Source organism: Lycium barbarum, chromosome 9 (genome assembly GCF_019175385.1).
Source record: "Lycium barbarum isolate Lr01 chromosome 9, ASM1917538v2, whole genome shotgun sequence".
Lineage (NCBI taxonomy): Eukaryota > Viridiplantae > Streptophyta > Magnoliopsida > Solanales > Solanaceae > Lycium > Lycium barbarum.
Window position 1 is genome coordinate 3376932 of NC_083345.1, and position 26472 is coordinate 3403403.

A 26472-nucleotide genomic window follows, 5' to 3' on the forward strand; every position below is an offset into this window, starting at 1 on the left:
CTGAGTTGTGCCTATCTTGTAGCCTCTATGGTGGATCCGCCCTCATTTTTTACATACACTTGCGAAATGTTTTATGGGAAGACAACTACGACCGCAGTCAAGTGTATTTGGTATGACGAATGAAAAAAAAATAATCTGGGATTGGTGTTTTTGTTTGCGAATGGAAAATATTTTTTTGCCTAATTAGATTGTAGTTAGATGAAATTTTTTAATATTACATATTGGCAATAACGTCTAATTGTTGATTGAAAAAAGTGATATGAAATTAGAAGTTAACATAATTGCGAGAGAAATGATTTTTATTCATTAGTGAACACATGATGTTTCTCACTTGATGATATATAAATTCTAGAAAATAATTTTCCCATAGACGTACACAGCTAAAGAATAAAAAAGATATCAAATATCATAAGCCTTCTACATAGATCTGGATTTCCAAATTTCTTCTAACATGGTGATTAAGTACTAAGCAATTTTCACGAGACTTAATTATGTCGACGTCACGACGTGGTCAAATGGTCATTGAAAAAGTTACGATGTAATAATTGACAAACGATGTTAAGTTTAAGAGGTTTTCCCTGTATTTAGCCTTGTTTATTTGATTCATTTTAGAGATACAGATGCCCACTTTTAGCAAAATATTTAATAACTAAAATGTAAAAGAAATATTTGAAAATATCGTAGTCAATTATAAATTGTTTGACCCACTAAATAGGACTAATATTGACACCATGATTAGTTCAATTTGGAAAACTACATTGACTCAAGCATTCAAAACTTGGCTTTTTCATCAAGGGTTGAGTTGATATGCTCTGTTGAAACTCTTTTTGGGTTCTTTTCCACTGAGACTCTTGTCACTTATCTCCCGGCTTCTCTTCATCTGAGAATGAGATTGATCCACTATTGCTGGTAAAGATGTAACTTTACCTTGTTGGTCTAAATATAACAAATGGATCCCTATCTTCTTTACTGTATTTTCTATGCCCACCTCGAAGGCTTCCATTTTTTCTCCGCATTTCATCTGGCCATCAAAAGGTCTTTGCATGTAAGATCTGTAAAATACAAATGATAGTTCCACGTGTCCAGCAGGTAATTCATTATCATCATGCGAGAAGACATCTGGAAACATTTTTCCTGCAATACTAAACCCCAAGCCTTTCCATGGACCAGAAGAGGGTACATTGACAAACTTGCGAACACACCAGACAATCATCCCTAAAAACTGATACTCCTTATTATGCATGGGCATAATGAAGCAGATAGATGGAGCTGTAACTTGGTTGCTGCACCAATCTGGAATCTCATTGCTTTGTAGATAAATATCTAACCCCTGGTTTATTAGACAAAGATGGACGATTATTACTGTGGCATGAGGGGGGGGGGGGGGGGGGGGGGGGGAGAGAGAGAGACTAACCAGATTCCAATTTTTCTAGATTGGAATGCACTAGAGAAGTCTTCATTGAACGGATTCTGCAGAGCATTACAATTAAGCATGTTGAGCTGCTCTATAGAAGAGAGGTTATCCAACTCTGTAATGTCGACCAACTTCTTGCAATTTCCAATTTCATAAAACTCAGGATTTTCTAAATTTGATACTAGTGGGATTGTCTGAAGATTCTTATAGTAGTTCAAACACAAGTACTCCAAGAATCGTAACTCAACAGAACCAAAGGGTAGACAGAGAAAACTGTCGCCGCTCAAGTCAAAACATCTCAAGGAGGATAAACTCCGAATATCCCTAGGAATATCAGCCTCAGACAATTTAAAGTATAGTATGTAAGCCTTAAGCGCAAAATAAAAGTTGACAAGGACTGTATGCAATGGACTCTCTTTCGAGAAAAGCTCCTTTTGGCCTCACCTCCCACTTCTAAATATACAAGATCTCTTAGCATTTTAACAGATCCAGGTAATTGTTTTATACCAGTACAACTTGCATTAAGATATTTTAGACCTCGGATATCTCCAAGGTCAACTGGTAGTGTTTGTATAGATGAGCACCTGTGAATATTCAAGAGTCGAAGGGACTTTAGCTGGCATATGCTGCTTGGAAGATTCATCAGCTTTTTGCAACCATACAAGTACAGTTCAGTTAGTCTGTCCAAATTTCCAATTGATGGATGGATCTCCATCAGCCTTGAGCAACCATGAAACCGCAGAGTCTCGAGACTTCGTGAACCATTAAAGTTCGGAGTTTTTCTGAGGCGCTTGCAATTAGAGAGATCCAACACCTTCAAACTTTTACAACACTAAAAGAACCAAATATAGTTAGAGTAAGATTTTCTTTCAAGCAGTTGCAATAACAATACACATGAAATTGTAGAATCGAGTAACAAACATGTAAATTCAAACCAAAATCTTGGATATTACTCCCTTGCATATCTAGAACCACAAGTTTCTTAGCTGGAAAATTTGATGGTATACATGTTAATGGACATTCTTTCCAAGACAACCATCTAAGCTCCTTGGACAACAACTCAAAATCTCCACTAATATATAACTCATCCATCATAAGCACCCTAAGAATTTTCATTTTCTTAAATGCCTTAGTGCTTAAGTTCACTCCTTTTAATGCCCGTCAATCTATCTTCAGTACTTCTACTTTTTTGGAACCCTATAGTTCAGTAAATGTAAAAGTATCTTAAGACATGGTTACTCCACAAATCAAGAGAGAAATATGAATTATACAACTAGAAGGTCAACGAATTTAAAATTGCTCAAAAAGCTAAGATGAGACTCTTTCAATTTGCAATTTCAAAAGTCCGAAGATATTCTAAATTTGATACTGATGGGAGTGTTTGAAGATTCTCACAATTATTCATAAGCAAGCCCGTCAAAGATCGTAACTTAGAAAAATCAAAGGGTAGATAGTGGAAACTGTTGCCACTCAAATCTAAAATTTGTAAGAAGGATAAACTCCCAAAATCCTTAGGAAAATCAGCCTCGGACAAACCACAATATGTAAGGGTTAAGCTTACAACACAAGTTGGCAAGGATCGCACACGCACACGCACACGCACACGATAGACTCTTCTTCGAGAAAAACCCGCTTTGGCCTCTAAATGTTGACCTCTTATTTCCAACTCTACAAGATTTCTTGGCATTTCAACAGATCCTGGCAATTGAGTTATACCCGCATAACCTGCATTAAGAGTATTTAGACCTCCCATATCTCGAAGGCCAACTGGCAGTGTTTGTAAAGATAAGCACCAACAAATGTTCAAGGATTCAAGGGATTTTAGCTTGCATATGCTGCTCGGAAGATCCGTAAGCTTTTTGCAACCATCCAAATCTAGATAAATTAGCCGACTCAAACTTCCTATAGATTGATGGATCTCCGTCAGATTTGAGCAATCACGAAACCTCAAAGTCTTGAGACTGCGTGAACCATTGAAGTTCGGAGTTCTTTTGAGTTTCTTACAATAAGAAAGATTCAGCTTGTTCAGACTTTTACAACACTAAAAGTAAAACCAACTATAATTTCCAGTAAGATTATCTTTCATTCAGTTACAAGTTACAATAACAGTACACATGAAATTGCAGAATTGAGTAACGAACCTGCAAATTCAAACCAAATTCTTGGATATTACTCCCTTGCATATCCAGAACTACAAGTTTCTCAGCCGGAAAATTTGATGGTATAGATTTTAAAGAACATTTTTGCCAAGACAACCATCTGAGCTCCTTGGACAAAAGCTCAAAATCTCCACTAATATGTGATGCATCAATTTTAAGCACCCTAAGATTTTTCATGTTCTTAAATGCTTTGGTGCTCAAGTTGACACCCTTTAATGCCCATGAATCTATCATCAGTACTTCGACCTTTTCGGAACCCTGAAGTTTCAGTACAAAGAAAAGTATCTTAAGGCCATGTTAAGTCCCAGAAATTAAGAAAGAAAAATGCTTTATACAAATTGAAGGTCAAACAAAGTGAAAAGATTATGTACCAAGAAACATGAATTTTCAAATTAGATTCAATTAGAGGGTGTAAAAGAATTAATATTGCTAAAAGAGTTAAGATGAGACTCTTTAAATACAAGCCAATAACTGCATTCAAAGAGAAATAGTATCAAAAGATTAAGAAAGACAAACAAAGAGGACAAATAGCTTCCAGAAACTTGAGAATATATACTACCAAGAAAAGACATAATATATACTGCATTAGACTCTCTCTCCCCCTCCCCACCCCCCCCCCCCCCCCCCCCCCCCTCTCTCTCTCTATATATATATATATATATATGTGTGTGTGTGTGTGTGTGTGTGTGTGTGTTTCTTGAGATAATATTGTAAATTTTCCATAAAATGCTAGGCAACACTTTTATAAAGTTGTCATGCCTAATTTCATTGAGCAGGCCTGATTTCCGCAATCGATACATGCATAGAGATTTAATAAGAGCATAATTAAACATAATGCACAAGGTAAAATGATGAATTGAAAAAAAAAAAAATGAGTCAAACATCTTTGAATAACTACTCTTGGAAATACTATAGTCTATGACAATAAGTGTACGTATTACTTATTTAGAAGTTAGTAAGAAATATGTATCAGCAAACCGATTTAGATAATTGTTAAATAAATGAAAATTTATTTGATACTTTTTGCCTTCGATAGTTTGAGTTTAAGACTTTAGCAAATGCTCATTTCAACTACACAGTGGTCAGTAAATAACTAGAGATAATTTACTAACTATAGAAGAAGCACAAATGAATTTAGCTCTTGGGGTGACAACAGAAATTATAAGCAAATGTTTATCAAATGAAATTAAAAAAAAAAAAAAGTATAATCAAGATAAAGATAAAGAATTTACTGACTTTATTTCCTTGTAGAACATCACGGATTTCTTGAGGGTTGAACAATCTACTCCGTTTTCTAGGATCTCGAGGTGATTCCATGCGAACGATTTCTCTTCCCATATCCCGTACTAGATCATGCATCGTCAAATTAACCACAGCCCTGTCGAGCAAGTGTCTTTGGACTAATGTTAAAATTGCACTTTCAGTATGAAAACCACATGCATTTAATGTTTTGGTAACTTCATCCTTAGGAAATCCATGGAAGGCGCACGCGATATCAAGGAAAACATCTTGAGTATCACAATCAAGTCCATCAAAGCTTATCTTGAGAATCTTTTGAATATCACAATGAGGAATTGCTCTCAGTTTTTTGAACTCGTATCTCCATTCTTCTATGGATCTCCCTTGCAAATGTGACCCCAATGTCACAAGAGCTAATGGTAGCCCACCTGAATATTTGATTACGTCTTGTGCCAGCTCATCATATTCTTGTGGTGGAGAAAGACTTTTATAAGCATGACAAGAAAAAAGTTGCAGAGACTCATATGGATGTAATAGTTTGGCCTTGTATCTCTCATTTTCTCTAAGCCCACATAGCAATTGCTTATCTCGGGTTGTAATAATTATTAAACTACCCGAACCAAACCAACTTCTTTCTCTTGCTAAGGATTCTAATTGACTTCTATGATCCACATCATCAAGAATAATTAGAACCTTTTTTGACTCAAGTCTTGCTTTGATTAGATTGACACCTTCAGCAACAATATCAACTTTTAAGTCCTTTGTTTTGAGGATCTGATGAAGTAGCTTCTCTTGTAGCTTGACTAGACCCAATTCTTCAACTTTTGATCTAACATCTGAAAGGAAGCAACTACCATCGAAGTGTCGAAACACTCGGTTGTAAATAGCCTTTGCCAGAGTTGTTTTTCCAATTCCACCAACCCCATATATACCAATCATGCGAACTTCATCTACACGTCCAGTTTGCAGTAACAACTCTATATCTTCAACACAAAAATATACTCCAACTGGATGCGAAGCAACATCTAGGGGTGTCCGGTACTTGACCTCTTGTTGGACTTGTTTTATAATACTTCCAATAAATTTTGATTCATGCCTACAAATGTTTTGGAAAAAATAATAGGCAAAACAAGTAAATAAAACTTTAAAATTTGATTATTTTTTTAATGGATAATCAAAATCAATAGCCAACACACAACATTGGGGGATGATCACAATTTTGACCCAATAGGTACTTCACAGGGAAATCAAGGTTGAATACTTATCAGGAAATTTATCTGTAATTATTCAATAAATGACATGATTGTATAAATATATTTTAAAGTGTCACCGCGTAGAACTTAAACTCTTTAAAGGATATTGACAACTAAACCTCCTATAAAAAGTGAGATTTATTATCTTGACAATAAGGCAAGATGCTTGCTATATGAGACATCATACTGTAAAATTTAGTGTATATAACTTAAGAGTATGTTTGGGTAAGTTGATTATAAGTAGCTGATAAGTTTTAGGCATTGAAACTGATTTTATAAATAAGCAGTTACGTGTTCAGATATAAGTACTGAGACTGATAATAAATAATTAATTTGTTTAGTAAAAAAAAGTTAATAAGTTGATCTATTGTTAAAATAACTAAAATATCTTTGACATCTTACTTAAGTTATAAATCTGTGACTCTGTGAGTGAGTGTGTGTGTGTATATATATATATATATTAGTGTCACTTGATCCGTGCTAAGCCCGTGTCCAATACTAACACTAAAATTAAATTATAATTTTTTTTTGTATTTTTCTCTCGCTTTGTAACATTAAGTTGTAGAAGGAGTAGTACTTCGCATTTTCTAAAAAATCTTAAAAACTAAATCATAATATAAAATTATTTGAAAGTTAAAGAAGAATTTCCTTAAATTTTCAAAAAATTCATGATATTGGAGCTCTTCTCTTTTTTATTTCATTGAAGGCTTTTGAGAATATAGTGTCCAATAATCCAAATTGAACTTTATCATATGTTGGATTAATTTCACTCAGTTGTTTTCCTGAATTAAATCAATATTGACTATCCAACTATTGCAAGAAGATATTTGAGTGTCCAAGAAATATTGGCACGATTTTCAACCTCAAATAAATAAATAAACAAACTATGATTTAAATAGTGGATAAGTGACGTTATAATTAATTGAAAATGAACTAATGCATTACAAAGTTGACGAAGCTAATCATTTGTTTGAAAATGTTTTTCTTCTTTATTTTCCTTTATCCCATTAGGTATTTCAATATCTATTGTCGAAATTCAACATCAAATAGACCAGTGCAATCTTTTTGCAAAACATTCCAAGAAGAAAGAACAAACGTGACGATCGATTTTAAGCTCAAATTAATACACAACACAAAACTATATTCATTTATTTTATTAGTTATCCTAAAGGCACTACTTTCAATAGCAAGCTCACCATATAAGAGCTCAACAAATGATTCATAGTAATGTTAAATTTTAAAATCTCTAAAGGAATGCCACAAACAATATTGTTAGTGGAATCTATATTTTTTGAGTTTAAGATAGGAGAATAAGATCTATAAATAGACTTGTAAATATCTATGTTAGTGATACCCATCTCAGAAGGCAAAATCATTAAGCAATGAATATGCACAATGTCTGATATGTCTTAGAGCTTGTTTGGATGGGCTTAAAAAAGGCAGCTTATAAGCCAAAATAAAAAAAAATTGGGGTAGCCCAACTTTTTTTTTTTTTTGCTTATAAGCTGTTTTAGATAAGTTAAGCTAAACGGGGCCAATTAATTTTTTAGGCTTATTTTAAGCACAAAATAGCTTTAAGCTAGCCAGTCAAACACTCAAAAAAGCTGAAAACAGCTTATAAGCAACTTATAAGCCAATCCAAACGGGCTCTTAGTAGATTTATCATGGCACATAGTGTAATACTTGATTTCATTTTTTTGTTAAGGAAAAAAATTGTTCCTTCCTTCTCATTTTATGTGAAGGTATTACTCTTTGTGTAGTCAGACCATTTTTCTTTTACTATATTTTTCTAATTGTCTTAATCTTTTAAATTACTAAGTAAGTAGTATTTTTGAATCATTAAAATAAAACTTATATATTCAAAAACTACACAAAAGAATATGAATAATTGCACTCCTACGCGAATTATTATATTTTTTAAGATTATTTTTTTGTTGATAAAAGCTTATAAGTAAAATAAAGAAACGACACATATTTGTTTTACCACGTAAAAAATTAGTGATTTTTTTTTTTGGTAACTAATTCATTTTATTTACCAAGTATATATTTACAAAGCAAATTCTCCCAAAATTGTGCAGCTTTGGACAGATGATCCAAAACCTGCTCACTTCTAATCTTCTCACACTATGCGAACACCTTCTGTACTACGGGTAAAAGTTGAGCTTTTCAAATTTGCTAGCTAATTTTCTCTGCGTTGCACCTCTCATCGTCACCTCTTGGATTATCATACGAAGAATAGGAGCTGGTGGCCTACTCTTATTTTCAAAAATGCGCAGGTTCCTCTCCTTCCATACCTGATAAACACATGCAGCCAAGGTCATTCGATACACATCGCCAGTAGCTGAATTCCCTTGTGCATTTGTAGTCGCCCAGTGCAGCTCATCCACCCAACCTAAGATTGGTCTAGCCATACCTTGCCACTGAAGCAGTTTCTCCCAAATGCCAGCGGCATACGAGCAGGTGAAGAATAAGTGATTCAATGTTTCATTCTCGTCATTGCATAGGGGACACATCACATCCTGCGTAATACCCCACGAAGCTAGTCGATCCCTTGCAAGTAGTCTCCTCTGAGCAGCCAGATTTAGTATGAATATCCATTTGGCATCCCGTAGTTGTTACAGGTGATCTTCCAAGTTACCTTCTGAAAGTCTCCTCGTATTAGTAGATACATCTTTTTAATAGAGAAGGTTGGCCATTCCAAAAACTCGGTCATTTGCATACCTGCCTTTTCTATATACTCCCTTGCCTTAATTATCTTCTTGACAACCCATGATGCTTGTTGCGGGCAGTTATCCCAAAGTGGTTGAACTTTCCTATAGTAGGCATGAAGCCATTGCACCCACAACCTGTCCACAGACACCACAATAGCTCACATATGGCAGCTTTGTTCCACATATATAGATTAGTCACATTATATCCCCCGGCTGTTCTGGGTGAACACACTGCATCCCATGCTAGTAATGCCTTCTTAGATTTGTCTATTTCACCAATCCACAAAAATACCCTGCAAGTTGCTTCAATATTCTTGAGGATTCTCTTTGGAAGCACAAAAATCTGGGACCAGTAGACTTGCACAGAAAACAACACTATCTTAATCAGTTGCAACCGCCCTGCGTAGGAAAGAAATTTTGATGTCCAACTCTTGATTCTGTCTAGAATCTTATCTAGTAGGGGTTGACATTGGGATATTGATAATTTCTTAGAGCTCAAAGGGACACCCAGATATTTAAACGGAAGTTCTCCTCTCATAAACCCAAGTGCCTGTAGGATAGCCTCTTGTTCTTCCAAGCCAACACTACCAAAGTAGATGGAGCTTTTGCTAACATTCGCTACCAGCCCAGAAACACTTGAAAAATCAGTGAAGCACACATACATCATCTGGACAGATAATTTATCCCCCCTGCAAAACATTAAGAGATCGTCCGCAAACCCCAGTTGTACCACATGCAGTCGCTCACACTTTGGGTGGTAGTTAAAGTCTGGCTTAGCTTGTAGAGTCTTCAAAGACCTGGACAAATATTCCATAGCTAATACAAACAGGTATGGAGAAATTGGATCTCCTTGCCTGAGTCCTTTCTTAGCTTTGAATGGGGTTGTTGGGCTACCATTAATCAATATGGAGTATGAGACTGTTGAAACACAAGTTATAACCCAAGACACAAATTGTCCTGGGATCCCCAAACTAGCTAGTATTTGCTCCAAGAAGACCCACTCTACAGAGTCGTAGGCTTTTTGCATTCCAGCTTGATCATACACCTGGGCGATATATTCTTCCTTCCATAAGCTTGCACCAACTCGTGACTAAGAATAATGTTGTCTGTGATAATCCTCCCTGGCACAAAAGCAGATTGGCTATTGTCCACCAAGTAATCCATCACCCCTTGCAGCCTATTAGTTAAGATTTTAGAGATAATTTTGTATATAACGGAGCAACATGAGATGGGTCTATATTCTTTGATGGACGACGGGTGCTTCACTTTGGGAATCAATGTGACAGTGGTGACATTTGCAGGAAAATACATTTCAGTGGTTTGAAAGAACCTTAGCACAGCAGCTGTAATATCATCCCCTATAATTGGCCAAGCCTTCTTGAAGAAGCGAGAATTAAGCCCATCAGCCCCCGGTGCTTTCATATCATCAATACCAACCAGTCCCCTGCATACTTCCTCGGCTGTCACTGGAGCTATAAGCAGTAGCTGCTGATCTCTATTCAGTACCTTACCATGCTTCATCACCTCAGGGTGGATAGCAGGCAAGGACTTAGCAGCAGTGCCAAGTAATTTTTTATAGAACCTCATGATCTCCTCTTCCACTCTATCCTCAGTCAGTCGTATGTCTTCATCATCATTCACCAGCTTCCTGATTATGTTCTGACTAATTCTGTTCTTCATAGAAGCATAGAAATAAGCTGAGCTAGAGTCCCCTACTTTCAGCCAGTGCACTCTAGATTTCTGTTTATATATACTCTCTTCAATAGTCGACCATCTTTCCAGTTCCAACCTCTTTGCCTTCTCCTCAGCAAATATATCAGCGGTAGTATCTAAGCCCCTCATTGTTTCCTGCATATCTTTCAATTGATTCCTTGCTTGCTTCACTCTCCCTTCTACTCCAAGGTATTCAGCAGTGTTTAGACGCTTCAGTGCACCCTTTACACCTTTAAGCTGCTCCCACACAGTATGCATGTCCCCATCACACTTTCTTCTCCACTTTCCCCCAATCAGCGGTATGAACTCAAGGTGCTGAGCCAAATAATTAAAGAACCTAAAGGGTTTTGGCTTCTTACCTGGTGTAGCGAATTGGACACATAGTGGAGAATGATCAGAGAAATAAGGGTCCATGACATGGAGATCCATGGGGATAAGTGTGCATCCAGCTAGAGTTCACAACAGCCTTGTCAATTCTGCTGAAGACATGGCTATTCGTCCATGTATAGTCCCTGCCAACTGCCTTCATCTCATGCATACTAGCATCTCGCATGAACTCTTGGAAATCTCTGGTTTCTACATCCTTCACGGGGTTCCCATTAAATCTATCCTCCACTGTCAACATAGCATTGAAGTCTCCAATACAGATCCAAGGTCCTACTTGAGTATGGTGCAGAGCCATTAGATCAGTCCTTGTCTCAACCGTATGGAATCCATAGATGGTTGTGCAACGCAATACATGCAACGCAAAAGAGTTGGTGCGGAGGTGGGGGAGGGAGAGATTGAATCGGGGTCTTGCAAAATATTTCAAAAGTACTTTTTTTTTTTAACCAAATTATGTGATGGCGTTTATGTGATAGCATTTTACCCACATTAAAGATGGGGGCGTTTTTGTCTTTGATCCGAATCACCCAAATTGTCCAATTTTCCATCTGCGTTTTGCTCCCAGATATTGTCTCTACAACTCTTCAGGCGAGCAGCAGGAGCAAAATCCTTATCATCCATGATTTCTCAAATTCAACTAAATATTTAGTGCCTCTCAATTTTTATCAGATTTTATATATATATGATATTTTCTTTCTATCTGATTTCACATTTGATTATTTCACAGAGAATTCAGACATGTATTTTTTTCCAGTTGGCTTAATATTTATCTTCAATCACATTGAACAAATGCAGTCGCAAATTGAATGAATCCTTATCTTTTGGACGTGAAGCAGAATGAAAGTTGTCGATTTTGTTTTGGGAAGGTATTCTGAAAAATTGGAAAAATTATTAAAAATAAAATAATAAAAACTCAGATCAAACTAAAAGTGTAGATATCTTGACCAATTTATGTGTTTTGTTTGATGAGCACTCACTTTGGTACTTAAGTCAAGATGTGTTTATAAACCGGAACAATTTATAAATTTAGACAAACACTTGTTAAATTCAAAATTAAATAGTTGAATTAAGAAACTGTACCCGTCAGCAACATTTCGTAGAAGATTCTCCTTGAACAAATAAGGTATTCATGGATGAAAATCTTGATGAGAATAGATGGAACAATGTGAGATTTATACCCACAGGTTATGGTGTCTTCCTCGAAACTTAATTTTGGTGGAGTCATTTTACAACCCCAGCACAAGGTTATCGCCAAAAAAAAGGGAAGTTTCCCAAGATATTTCTTTGTTGTACCACCACAGTCCCATATCAATTATATACATTATTAAAAATATTTATCATTTATAAAATTAAGATATAATTAATAAATTTTTTTATATTTTATTCTTAACATTGATTATTTTTAAAGTAATAAATAGTAATTAGATTGTAATTTATTGGAGAAATAAGAATAATATAGTAAAAATATATTTTTATTTATAATTTCTTAAAGAAAGTGTAATGGAGAAAGTGAACACGAAAAAGATACATTATTTAATTGGCAGCAGAAAAGTGTCATCGTTGGAGCGTAACTTTGTTGCTTTCTCCTTACGCAGCATACTTGTTGCTTTTTGTCCCTTTCTTTTTAATTTCTTTGTTCTTTTTATTTTTTATTTTTTTTACTTTAACTTTTGTCAATTTGTCCTTTCGTTTTGGTCTTTTTATTTTTACTTTTTAAAAATAAAATAAAAGATAAAAATAAATATAGTAGCTAACTATTTTTAGATTAATAAAAATATTTAAAGAAATTAATAATTAGACTACAACAAGAAGTAATTAAGAGAAATACTAGAATCGCTAAATTATTAATTAAAACCTAAATTAATAGAAAATATATTTTTATAGATCAAATTTTTTTTTCTCCTTTTCTCATTTCATTTTTTTTAGTTTTTTTTTCATAATTTAACTCTACATACTTTTTGGCTTTTTTATTTTCGTCTTTTTTTTTTACTTTTTTCTCTTTTTGCTATTTAAGGTAAAACCCCGCTATATATCATAATAAAATAAAAGTACCTTCAAGAATGGTAATTAAGTCTTATAAGTTGCATGCCCATGTAAAAATTCCTTGAATTTTTGTCCATGTAAAAATTTCTTGAATTTTTGGGGGTATGGCACATACATTAAGAACTTTAATAAATGACATTAATTAAAGGGTCATTTGACGAAATTACCTTACGTCTTTTCTCAATTTTTTCTTAAAGTTTGAAATAGTGAATGCTGGGATTTGGAAAAAAACTATTAAAAAGAAGGATAACTTTGAAAAAAAATAATTAATAACACAAAAGTCACTTAACTTTATTTTATAACTGGAAAGTCACTCAACTTTCATCTTTGTAACACAAAAATCATTCAACTCATTTTAGTCAACTTTTGTTGACATGGCATTTTTTTTAAAAGTTAAATCCTTATTTAATATAATATCACCCATTTTTACCATTTAGTGACCCCGCCCTACTAACCTGACCCGCTCTCCAATGAATTTATTGTAGGAATTGATGAAGATGTCTAAGAACTAATCAGTAGTGTAAATTTTGTAAAGCAGAGTATTAATATAGTAATTTTGAACAAAAGCACTACTTCCTGGCTCTTGCATTAACTAAGTGGATTGAAACGTTGATTATTGATGTAACATTTACTTTCCCTGTAAACATTACCAACTTCTAGTATTCTTTGTGAAATTCAAGTTGTTTTCTCAAGGCAATTGTATTCTGAGTATATCATAGATGAAAAGAAGAACAAAAGATACAACTAGACTCGATTGATTTGAAAATGTCTAAACTTCCTTGAAGAACTGTTACTACTTGCAAATAGCTTAGTAGTAGCATCATAGTAATCAGATGAACCTGAGGCAAAATTTTAATGACCGAGTAGGGAGGAGAATCCGGCCACATTACCAGTAAAAAATTACTAGTAAAATTTCAATCCTCAATGTTTTGTTATAAAAATTTGGATAGGGGGTCCGTTTAGTGGCGCGGATCACGAAATGATAAAAATGGGTGAGCTTATATTAAATAAGGATTTAATTTTTTTAAAAAAATGTCATGTCAGCAAAAGTTGACTAAATTGGATTGAGTGATTTTTGTGTTACAAAGATGAAATTTGAATGACTTTCTAGTTAAAAAACAAAGTTAAATAACTTTGGTGTTACAATGACGATAGTTGAGTGACTTTGCAGTTACAAAATAAAGTTAAGTAACTTTTGTGTTACAATGAGGATAGTTGAGCGGCCTTCTGAGAAATCAACTCGTTATTTGTGGGGTTCCCTTCTTTTGTATCTCAAAGTCTTTATTTTTTATCCTTTTCACATTGTGGGCAACTTGATTGAAAGAATTGGTCAAAATATGAGATTAAAAAAATGAAAGAATACTTCCAAAACTTGTCATATATAAACAAGCCACAAAATAAAAATAAAAATATTTGGTTGCTTGAATATACTGAAAGTGAAAAAAAAAAGTAAAAAGAAGATTTTATGTGTTTTTCAAAATTTCAAATACACTTGACCAAACGCTGATTTTGAAATAAAGCGAAAAAAGATTTAAAAAAAAAGTGAATAATTCTCACGGCCCAATGGGTCCTTAGTACTTAAAAAAAAAAAAAAAATTATTTCAAACACAATTTAAATAATTCATGTAATTTTTAAATATTTGTACTCATTGATATCAGATATACGAGCTACGCACATGTTTAGAGATTAGTCATAACACAAGTAGGTAGACGTAGACGATTTTCCTTGAGTAAAGTGGGTACCCATGCCTGAAAGGGTGATGAGAATGGAAGATAAAGGAATATAGTTAGATGATTTGTAGACAACTTGTCAATGGAAAATAAGAGCTAGTTGGAAATTTGATGTTTGCGTCAAGTCATTTACGACCCCTGTAGAGGGTTAAACCTAAATAAAAGGAAGTTTCCCAAGATACGTCTTAGGTAGTTTTACTTTTGCATAACCATAATATTCCGAAATAAAATAAATAAGTCTAGAAATTTTAGGCCACTACAAGTTCATAAATTTCATTAATCGAATAAAGTTAAATAAGAGCTTCCTGAAGCTATAGTAAAAATGCAGTACAGATCATGATAGTGATTCCTTCTATGAAATTACTTGCGGGGTTCTTGTTAGGGCAGTTTGTCATTTAAAGTATTGTAGAGGACAGTTGATATATATAAAATTACTTTTACTCTATTACATAATAATGTATTTAATGAAAGGGATTCAATTTACAAGTGGCTTCGTTACTGCTCATCAGTAGCGTGAAATGGGATGGACAATAGACAGAGAAAAACAAGATTGGTTGAAGAATTTGCTGGTTGAAGCCTAAAGGAGCAAAATGAAGGAGCTCTCATCATCATCAAATTGACTTGTTGAATTTTCCATGCATAATTATTTCATTAGGAGTTAGATACACTTGTCATGAAGATTTGTGTAATGCCTTTGTGGATGTTTAGCATGTTAGTTTTGTAAATGACTAAGATTTGAGAAGAGTTTAGTGTTGAAGAGAGAAGGTAAGTTGTCCCTAGTTGGTAAAATGCAAGAAAAAACAAGCATTTTAATTAAACACTTCTAATTTTGCACCACTGGACATGAAATATCTTGGTGGGAAAGAGGGAAATTCAAATTTAGAGCATATAGATAGTCAAGGATGAGTGTCATTAATTTAAAGTTGATTACAATTTTAATTAAAAGAGTATTTAACAGTTTCAAATTCAAAATGTTTTAATAGAAAAAGCCACATGTAATATTACTTTTTTCACTTTTCCTTTGGTAACCCACCACTATTTAGATGTGCAAGTAAGGGTTTCAAATGAGACCCAAAACCGGCTCGATTTTGATTTGATTTAGTTTTAAATTTTCAAAAATTGTTAATATATACGTATTTAAAATATGTATATGTGTAGAAATCCAATATTAATTCAAATAATTAGAAAGTAAAGTTTGGCCAATTTATGTGAACTGCAAGATTTAATTTTGATTTTGAGATCCATTAGATCATGTGATTCCTAGTGTTCTTGTATTGCTAATGCGCTTCGGCTTCTTTCCTTTTCTGCTGATTTTGCATATCATTAAATAAGGTGCAAATTTTGATTCACAAGAAACAACAGTTCTCATTTTAAAGAACAGGTTACTAAATCTTGATTTTGTTACAAAATTCATTCCGTTTATAACTAAGCGCCTCAGGTAGTGAATGACTACTTTTTTGTGTCAAATTAGCTTCACTTGCTTTGTCCTTGTGTACCTTACTTGTATCAATTTCATTGCATTATAAAATATGTCCTTAAAACCAACAAAAACCGAACCAAACCGATAATACCGACTAAACAAAAACCGATAGAATTTATACTATTTGATTTGGTTTCAATATTGAAAAAACTGACTTAATTAGTTTGGTTTGATTTTAACTAAAAACCGAGTCAAATCGGATCATGAACACCCCTATGTACAAGTTACAGATTGAGTCAAATTTAGGGACTTTTTATGCATATTCTATATTAATCTATACAGTCAAGCAAAAAAATAAAACATTAAATAAAGAATAAGTTTAACAATCCAATATATGTTCAACACCTAAATTTATTTTGAATGAGCTCAGAGTTGAAATATAAGTTCAAAATATCATAAAGAACAAACTCCAATCATCAATTTGTCAAAATAACAAGAAGTCGGACAGACTCATTTTGCAATAATAGTGAGTTGCCATTATTTTCATGTTTCAAAAAATTCTCATTTAATTTAAACTCATTTTTCATATTCGGAATACAAAACCTACTTTGTCAAAGCTTTATACTTCAATTGCTATAAATTTAAAATCACACAATGTAAAAGGAGCCCACCGAAACAGCTATGTGTATACCCACAGGTAATGGTTTCCTCTGGGAAACTTCATCTTGGGTCAAGTCATTTGCATGCCTTTTCTGTCTAAAGTCATTTGCAAGTCATTTTCGTTTAAAAAAGTAAAAACTTATTTATATTTACTAATGTTACATTTTTTGTGTTTATACTCACTTTTTCTTTTTTATTTATACACTAGTGAATTGGTTCGTGTTTTGCGCGATTATAACACACTTATTAAGTTTATGAAATAACTTTTTTGATATTTTAATATCTTTTTTAGTCCTCAAATTCAAGTGAATTAGATTTTATGTTCTAAAAGCATTTTATTATTGTCCTTAATTTTACTATTTTTCTTTACTATTTTAACAATTATGAGTTTTTTAATAATATAAACTATATAGGTGGAAAATTTTTCCTTTATTTATTTTATGTTACGGGTTTTGAAATCTTTATATCAATATGCGTATAAATTTTAAAAATATTTTTTCTTTATTCATCTAATATATTAAGTAACCTTCTAGCTTCTCTTCTCTAACTTTCAAGAGTTACATTTTAATTCTTTCTTCTTTTCAAAAATCTTCAAAAAGAAAATGTGTCAACAACATTGTCTACTATGAAAGTAATAAGGAAAGGGGAGAAACACACAGATGAATTTCTTCAATTAATTTTTGTCGTATCTTTTTCCTTTGTTTTATCTTTCTTTCTCTTTTTCTTTCCTCCTGTTCTTTCTCTCTTCCTTCCTCGCCCATTCATTTTAGGAAAGAGTATTTACTCTTTCTTTTTCTTCTTTCATCGGAATATCATATTCTTTATAACCAAGAACTCCATTATAAAGCTACTCCCTTCCATTCTCAAAATCATCAAAAATTTCCTAAAATCTAGGAAAAAATTTGCTCATTTCTTTTAAAATATTTTTCTACAAATTCAATAGAAGATATCATCAAAAAAAAAGAGAGAACTCAAAATAGAAGAAATATTCAAGCTTCAATTTCATTGTGAATCCTTCTGACAATTGAGAAATTTATTATTTAATAATTTATTTTCATTGAAAAGATGTAAAACTATTTGGGAAAGCTAATTATGAAATAACATCTTCACTTACAATTGTTCATATATTTTCCAGTCTTAGCAGTTAATAGCTAAGCAACAAAAACATGCTTACACTATCTATAAAAATATAGGATAGATAACTGAAAAGTACAAATTATTTAAGAGAAATAAACATTTGGTATAACAAACTTCAGTACCTGGAAAACCCTGTTTTCGATTCAAGAAAGTTTCTACCAATTAGAGATCAAAATAGAAAGAAGAAGAGATTAATAAAACAAATAGAAATCATAATAATCCGCCAAAAACAATAGTATCATAAAATCACCAAAAAATAAAATAGGGGAATATTGACATCCACGTAAAATCCATTACTCACCTATTTCTAATATGCAAAAAAATAAAAATTCACAGCCATATATAAAAAATAACAATAATGATCTAGATTTTATTTTAGTGTTTTTTTAAAAAAAAAAAAAAAGAGTTCACAAGAAGTACTCACCTGGCGTAAAAGAGGACAGAATCTTTTGATAGTAGTGACTAAATTTGTTTTAGTTATCATATTTTTATAAGGATGTTTCTGAAGAGAATTAATATAATGATGATATGTAATTGAAGTTAAGAAAAAACTGAAACTAATAAAGTACCCTTTATGGGTTATTTTATAGCAGCTTTTAAATTTATTGTGAAAGAAACGTCTCAAACGTATGATGATAAAGAAAAGTAACAAAGATCGCGGCTATTTCAGATTTAATATAAAGAGTATGTGGGCTTGAGTGCTATATTTAGTAGGCGTTTGAACATGTGGTTTGAAATCATGATTTGAAATCATGAGATGAAATCAACGTTTGAACATGCATTTTATTTCATGGTTTCAAACTCCAAATCATCCAAAAAGGCATGATTTGGGGTTTCAAACTATGGTTTCAAAAATTTTAAATATAAAATTTGACGGATAAATTTATATTTTATAAAAAGAGACCCATAAGTTGGTAGATTTTTTTAACAATTACTCCCACCAATCATTTACCAACCTCATTAACTTCGACCAACATTTATTTATGTCTACCAACCTCATTACTATTAATGTTAAATTTTCATTTTTATTAAACTAAAGTTTGATCAATTGATGTTGTAGTTATTAGAAAGACCTTCTAATAGCGTATTAATTTTGTTATGAACTATGACTTGCTCATTTGGTAAAATTGTATAAGAATTGAGAATGTTTTGATAGTTTTCATAACTTGTGATTTTTTATGTCTATAAGAGAAAATACAAATTAAGATATCCAAATTGCATGTCCAGATATGGTTTCAAACCATGATTTCAGATCATGTCCAAACCATGGTTTTTATTGTACGAGGCATTTACTAATTCATAGACTAGTAGAAGAAATGAGTCAAAAAAATGCAATAAAAATGAAAAAAAAATGCCAAAAAAAGAGAAAAAAGAAAAATGCAAATGCTGGCCATAGAGAGGTACCACATCACCTTGTTTATGTCTAGCTTTATTATATATATAGATATAGATTTATTTATCCTTTTCGCTTGACTATGTAAATTATTATGTAGTAGTTCATACATAAATCTTGAGCTTATTTTCTTGTAGAGTGATGAAATATGATTTTGCCAAATTCTTAAAATTAATTTGAAACAAATTATCAAAGTTTATAATCTGAGGCCATTACAAATTGAAGCATCCATAAGTTTAATCAAATAAAATTAAACAAGAGCTTCTTCAAGTGGCATGGTAGATGAGTACAATTCATGATTTGTGATTCTTTCTAGGAAATTACTTGATGTGTGAGCTCACTCAAATTGTTGGTCTCAAACCAAGATAAAGAAGGAAGATTACAATACTCACAACCAGCATAAAACTAATCAATTTACTGAATCATTACAATGTTGACACCCAATTTTGACCCTCCTTTCTTCCAATTTATTTCTTCGAGCTTCTAAATTGGTAATAAATCAAATGCTTAGCTTTTACCATTTTTACTAGTTACTTTCGCTATTATTATTATTATTATTATTATTATTATTAATATTATTATTATTATCATTATTAGTACTATTACTACTACTACCAATACTACTACTACTACTACTACTACTACTATTATCGCCGTCTTTTTTTTAACTTCTAATTTTCATTTTTGTCAATCTTTAAGGTAGCTCATGTTCCTTGACTTAATCAAGTGGAAATACTATTCTAGTTTTACACTTTATAAATAACTACTATTATACTATAGCATTTTTTTATTTCGCTAAACTTTGAAATATATCATAATTTATTGAAGTGCTAGCAGCTATAATTTTTTTAAGGTAGACTAAATAATTTAATTACTTAATACTAATATGTTAATATTACATGGTGTTATATAATATGATTAAAAAAAAAATTCTTATTCAACTATGAAGCTCAAAGAAATTCAAAAGAAGAAGGAGTAAAAGGCCAAACTTTGGACCCAAGTTCAACAAAAATACCAAGAAACCCAATCAGGTAAAATCAGCCACGAGCCCAAACGAAACTCTTGTACTAGCCCAATACTTTTCAGCCAACTAAAATCCACATCTGCAGCCCAAATCCTATTAGCCCACTATGTAGAATCCTCTAGAATCCCTTCCCAAATGATCCGCTAGAATCCGCGACTTAAGTAGCACAAAAAATAAAAAGTTGAACCAAACTAGTATAAAAAAAAAAAGAACATAAGTAGTATTCATGCACGAAATTCGTGCGTGAAAGGACCAAACTGCAAAAATGCAGCTTGACCCTTTCACGCACGAAATTCGTGCGTGAAAGGACCAACTTGCAATAATACCATAACTCCTTTCACGCATGAAATGTAATAGGATATACTCCTTTCACGCACTAATTTCATGCGTGAAAGAGCAAATTCCCATTTTGCTTTTCACGCATGAATTTAGTCCGTGAATGGAGCATTATTTGACCGTTTTAAAGGATCAACTTGCAATAATACCATATACTCCTTTCACGCACTAATTTCATGCGTGAAGCAGCACAGTTTTTTTTTTTTTTTTTGGTCTTACCTTTCAAATCACATTTTTTTCCATACTTTGGGCAAAGTTTAGTCATGTTTCAAAATCCCAAAATATCAATATTTTATATAAAACTTAATATCTTTTTTTGCGTACAATAATATCGGCTCATTACATCAAGTCCACCTAAACGTTTGGATAACCGTTTTAGGGGTTCTAAGGTGCCCCGAAGTAAGTTTTGAAACTTGTCTATTTATAGGGTTTTGATTTAAGTGTTTTATTATATTTGAATGTTCAAATATAAATATTTGATTTAATAATAATTCATCCAATACGAGAGGTTTATACTAATTTAAAAATAATTCATTCCATCTAATTACAATACTAATTCAAAGTAATACAATAATAAATTACAATAATAATACAATTTTCAAGTTTAGAGACTCTATTACTTCGAGAGGTGCTTGTACTACCACGACCTTGTTGCCCACAGGAACGCTTGTCATGGCCATATTTCTTACAGGTAGAGCACTTGCGAGAATAAGTTCTTTCACTAACATCCATTTGATTGGGTCTACGACTTCGTGAGTTAATGCCCAATTTCCTGATGTAATCCTTGTTAGCAACATTAGTGTTGTAAAATTTGTCGTAAATAACATATTTTTTTTTGCATATTTAGTCTTTATTATTGTTTCATATCGTAAATTGAAAGTGCAGCAACTACCACATAAACCCTAAAATCTGTGCGTGAAATGACGTTATGCCCTTTCACGCACAAATTTTGTGCGTGCCTAATTTAAGCATATTTTCCCCTTTCACGCACAAATTTTGTGCGTGAAAGTGGAAAAATATATTTTCCCCTTTCACGCACAGATTTTGTGCGTGAAAGTGCACCATAAACCCTAAAATTTGTGCGTGAAAGTGGAAAAATATATTTTACACATAAAGGCTTGATTTGACAATACGTTGCTGCAACATTTGACCGTTTTGTATTGCGCACCATTTTAATGCGCACTATAAGTATTGATTTGAGGGATGAATAGGCTGGACTTGAGGGATTTCTTCCCGAGGTATCTTTTCAACATACATCTCAAGAACATTAATAAATACTAAATCACGATATTCTTCCGGCGATCCCAAATAATCACTCAAAGATTCATCATCGTTGATATTGTGCATGCCATAACACACTACACCGTTTGATATTGTTTGTGGATATCTGCCAGTTATTGAGATTCCAAACTCAGTGGGTGTAGTTTTCATTCTTTCGTGCATGTACATGACTAGTGTTTCATAATCTAAATTTGTTGGAAATTTAACATGGGCTTTTGGTTTGGTACTATAACGAATGGAGTAATTGTCCTCGACGATATCTCCATCCCAAAATAGTGAAACCTTAACACGTGAAGCATTTTGAGATATTTTTTCAATGAAGTTTGATTTTTTTTTACGACTTGTAAGACTTACACTTATGCAATTGATGAGTTTTTCACTCGTCAAGCCTTCAAGTTAAATAGATTCCTGAAATCGTCATGCGTGGTGTGTTGTCAAATCAATACTTATAGTGCGCATTAAAATGGTGCGCAATACAAAACGGTCAAATATTGCAGCAACGTATTGTCAAATCAAGCCTTTATGTGTCATAGATTCCTGAAATGTTGTCAAATCAATACTTATAGTGCACATTAAAATTGTGCGCAATACAAAACGGTCAAATATTGCAGCAACGTATTGTCAAATCAAGCCTTTATGTGTCATAGATTCCTGAAATGTTGTCAAATCAATACTTATAGTGCGCATTAAAATGATGCGCAATACAAAACGGTCAAATATTGCAGTAACGTATTGTCAAATCAAGCCTTTATGTGTAAAATATATTTTTCCACTTTCACGCACAAATTTTAGGGTTTATGGTGCACTTTCACGCACAAAATCTGTGCGTGAAAGGGGAAAATATATTTTTCCACTTTCACGCACAAAATTTGTGCGTGAAAGGGGAAAATATGCTTAAATTAGGCACGCACAAAATCTGTGCATGAAAGGGCATAACGTCATTTCACGCACAGATTTTAGGGTTTATGTGGTAGTTGCTGCACTTTCAATTTACGATATGAAACAATAATAAAGACTAAATATGCAAAAAAAAAATATGTTATTTACGATAAATTTTACAACACTAATGTTGCTAACAAGGATTACATCAGGAAATTGGGCATTAACTCACGAAGTCGTAGACCCAATCAAATGGATGTTAGTGAAAGAACTTATTCTCGCAAGTGCTCTACCTGTAAGCAATATGGCCATGACAAGCGTTCCTGTGGGCAACAAGGCCGTGGCAGTACAAGCACCTCTCGAAGTAATAGAGTCTCTAGAACTTGAAAATTGTATTATTATTGTAATTTATTATTGTATTACTTTGAATTAGTATTGTAATTAGATGGAATGAATTATTTTTAAATTAGTATAAACCTCTCGTATTGGATGAATTATTATTAAATCAAATATTTATATTTGAACATTCAAATATAATAAAACACTTAAATCAAAACCCTATAAATAGACAAGTTTCAAAACTTACTTCGGGGCACCTTAGAACCCCTAAAACGGTTATCCAAACGTTTAGGTGGACTTGATGTAATGAGCCGACATTATTGTACGCAAAAAAAGATATTAAGTTTTATATAAAATATTGATATTTTGGGATTTTGAAACATGACTAAACTTTGCCCAAAGTATGGAAAAAAATGTGATTTGAAAGGTAAGACAAAAAAAAAAAAAAAAAAAAAAACGGTGCTGCTTCACGCATGAAATTAGTGCGTGAAAGGAGTATATGGTATTATTGCAAGTTGATCCTTTAAAACGGTCAAATAATGCTCCATTCACGGACTAAATTCATGCGTGAAAGGCAAAATGGGAATTTGCTCTTTCACGCATGAAATTAGTGCGTGAAAGGAGTATATCCTATTACATTTCATGCGTGAAAGGAGTATATGGTATTATTGCAAGTTGGTCCTTTAACGCATGAATTTCGTGCGTGAAAGGGTCAAGCTGCATTTTTGCAGTTTGGTCCTTTCACGCACGAATTTCGTGCGTGAATACTACTTATGTTTTTTTTTTTTTTTTTTATACTAGTTTGGTTCAACTTTTTATTTTTTGTGCTACTTAAGTCGCGGATTCAGATTTAGTGCCCTAATCTCAAAACAAAGGTTGTTTACTGTCTTCTTCCCATTTTAATGAAGACTTTTAACTTTCAACAGCTTTGGCCAGGTGAACATTGGATCTAAGACCTCGCACTCTAGTTCACTGCACACAAAAACGGTCCGTAACTTTAAATTTCTTCCCCCTGTTTATTGTGTTTTGGTGTTAACAAATGTTCGTTTATTTGAATATGTGAGTTATAGTTTATTTGGTTTCCAGGTAGAAAACATGATTTAAAATTTGTTGTATACAAAAATCATGAAGGGATTGTGTATTCTGTTTTGTATGTGTTGATCGAGCCAAAGATAGAGGCTGATTGTATTTCTTATGTGAATAGATTTTCGGATGATCATGACATTAGTTGTTATTTCTGTGGTTTTTGGTTTTAAATACCATGATTTCAGTTCCCTATTGCTAGACATTTCACTTAGAATATAGAACACTTCCTTTGAAATAATACAGTAGCATATTCTGAGAAATAAATTTCTTTCGTTGTTATCAAGCCCCTTTTGAAGCGTTAATGTATCTTCTTATGCTCGCCTCAACATATAGAAAATATGTCTCTGCATGTTTATCTAAGAAACATGTCTATTGGAGTTTATTAATTACACATGTTTGAATATGGGTTTAGCTAAGTATCTATAATTCTTTTAAGCTCGAACTCTAGGAGGTAAATCTTTAAATAGAATTTTTCAAAGTTAATACTCTGGTGTTGATATGTATTAAGGGGCTTGCTCCAAACAAATATTGTTTGGTGTATGTTCATGTCTGAAAATCATACTTCTGGGAACACACTTGCTTATGCGAACTAATTAGAAATTTGATTAATTTGATGACTATGTGGTAGCATCTCTCTTTAGACGAGAATATTTTATCTTAGTATGCTCTCTGTTAAGACTTGAAAATTGCTTGCTAATTGTATCTTTATTTCTCCTTCTTTTTTCATGTACACTTCGGGAGCAAAATGGAGTCTTTATGAAAGACTCTCGCCGTCGCAAGCAGTCTCGCTTTGAGACTTAATGTTCATCGCCACTAGACCCGAAATCAGCATTTCTTCTTCACTCATCTTTATTCCCGTCTCTGGGAAAAGTAGTAAATATTCTGTCATGGCCTACTTTCTGTTGCTTATTATAGGAGAAGAGTTATATCTTGTTGTTTCTTTTTGTTTGTTATGAGTGTTATGTCTGTTGGTGGTGACTTATTTCTTTATAAGAATCTGAACATTTAACCTTGTTTATCATTCAGATTAACCTTTAGTTAATAATCCAAGCATTTACTAAAAAACTTATATTATGTCATCTGTAATACCGATTAAAGATATTAGTATGCGGGTTGTTAAGATTAAGGGTTAACATTTTTCTAAGAAACTAGCTCTTAAAACATTCTTTAAAGTTGGAACTTATGTTTAGCCATAAATTTCTTCAACGGGTCAAAAAATGACTTTAATAGTTTAGCTCAGTTGGTATTGAATTTGTTAAGCACTTTTGGTCAAAAAATGGCTTTTATTTTTGAGTCAAAATCCAAGTCCAAATCTTTAAGTTTAGTGAATTGAATGATTCATTTTTGTAGCATGTTTTAAAACCAATGTAAGTCCAAATATATGTCCAGAGCTTTCAATTCTAATATGGGTTCTTTGTTTTAATCATGTTCTTTTTGACTGAATGCTTCGAAGGGTAATTCTGTTAAACCAAACGTTTTAAGCTTTCGGTGTCATCATAATTGATAATCTCCTTTTCTTAAATCGAGTCCTTAAGTATCATTTATTACTGTTATATTTTTTTAACTCTTAATTATTAATTTTCTTAAAATCAAATATACGGTCATAATGTATTAACTTAAGTTTGGCCGGCTAACCGTGTTATATTTTTTTAACTCTTAATTATTAATTTTCTTAAAATCAAATATACGGTCATAATGTATTAACTTAAATTTGGCCGGCTAATTGTAGTTAACGGATTTTAAAGGATGCTTAATCCTTTCCCTTTAAGATAATTACGAACCCTTACCTAGAATCACATGAGTTAAGTAGATCATTAATTGGAGTTAATTTTAAGCATTTATTTAGTTAAAATTGGTGTCCTAATTCACTTTTAAAAATAATTAGGTGGCGACTCCTTAAGTTAAGCAATTTAGGAATCACCAATATGTTGTACTTCATTTTGATCCGGTTAAAATGGGGTATAACACACAATACAGACTAGTAGAGCTTGAATAGAACAATTTGTAGAGCTTAAATAGGACAATTTGATTCATAAGCCAACCCAAATTTGCTTGGAATTGAGAATATCGAATGCAAGTTGAAGAAAGTCTTTGCCCAAATATCATATGATGACAATTTTAACACTAAAAGACAACATCTTTAATTCCAATTCTTAGGCATCATTTCCATTCAGTGTGGCATACACCAAGTAAATCCACATGTTTACCCTTTGTTTCTTCTTTTGCATTCCAAAAATAGTAAGAACACTCTTCACCACGACCGTTCCCAT

The 26472-nt window shown here is 32.7% G+C and overlaps 1 protein-coding gene across 6 annotated transcripts; it reads right to left on the bottom strand.

The window, feature by feature from the left end:
- Positions 1 to 558: 558 nt before the first annotated feature.
- On the bottom strand, positions 559 to 12179 carry LOC132609828 (disease resistance protein RPV1-like). 6 transcript variants are annotated; one of them, XR_009570948.1, is made up of 7 exons: positions 11954 to 12179; positions 4810 to 5908; positions 3556 to 3831; positions 3212 to 3413; positions 2976 to 3139; positions 1415 to 2246; positions 559 to 1330 (listed from the first exon to the last, which is right to left on the bottom strand). XR_009570948.1 is itself a non-coding variant. In XM_060323990.1 (7 exons), the coding sequence occupies exons 2-7, from the start codon at positions 5749 to 5751 to the stop codon at positions 1302 to 1304; spliced, it is 1989 nt and encodes a 662-aa protein (XP_060179973.1). In that variant the 5' UTR covers positions 5752 to 5908; positions 11954 to 12177; the 3' UTR covers positions 559 to 1301. The 6 variants fall into 6 exon arrangements, 2 of the variants coding, with proteins under 2 accessions (XP_060179973.1, XP_060179974.1); XM_060323990.1 differs by having other exon boundaries at positions 1415 to 1470; positions 1999 to 2246; positions 2976 to 3413; positions 11954 to 12177; XR_009570947.1 differs by having other exon boundaries at positions 3006 to 3413; positions 11954 to 12177.
- Positions 12180 to 26472: the final 14293 nt, after the last annotated feature.

Excerpts from the sequence above, each read along its gene's own strand:
- LOC132609828 (XM_060323990.1), bottom strand. The coding sequence starts at position 5,751 with ATGATTGGTATATATGGGGTTGGTGGAATTGGAAAAACAACTCTGGCA. Across the intron at positions 3,414-3,555 it reads AATTTGGTTTGAATTTGCAG|AAACTCAAAAGAACTCCGAA; the intron begins GTTCGTTACTCA and ends TCTTATTGTAAG. Across the intron at positions 1,331-1,414 it reads TCTAGAAAAATTGGAATCTG|GGGTTAGATATTTATCTACA; the intron begins GTTAGTCTCTCT and ends CTAATAAACCAG.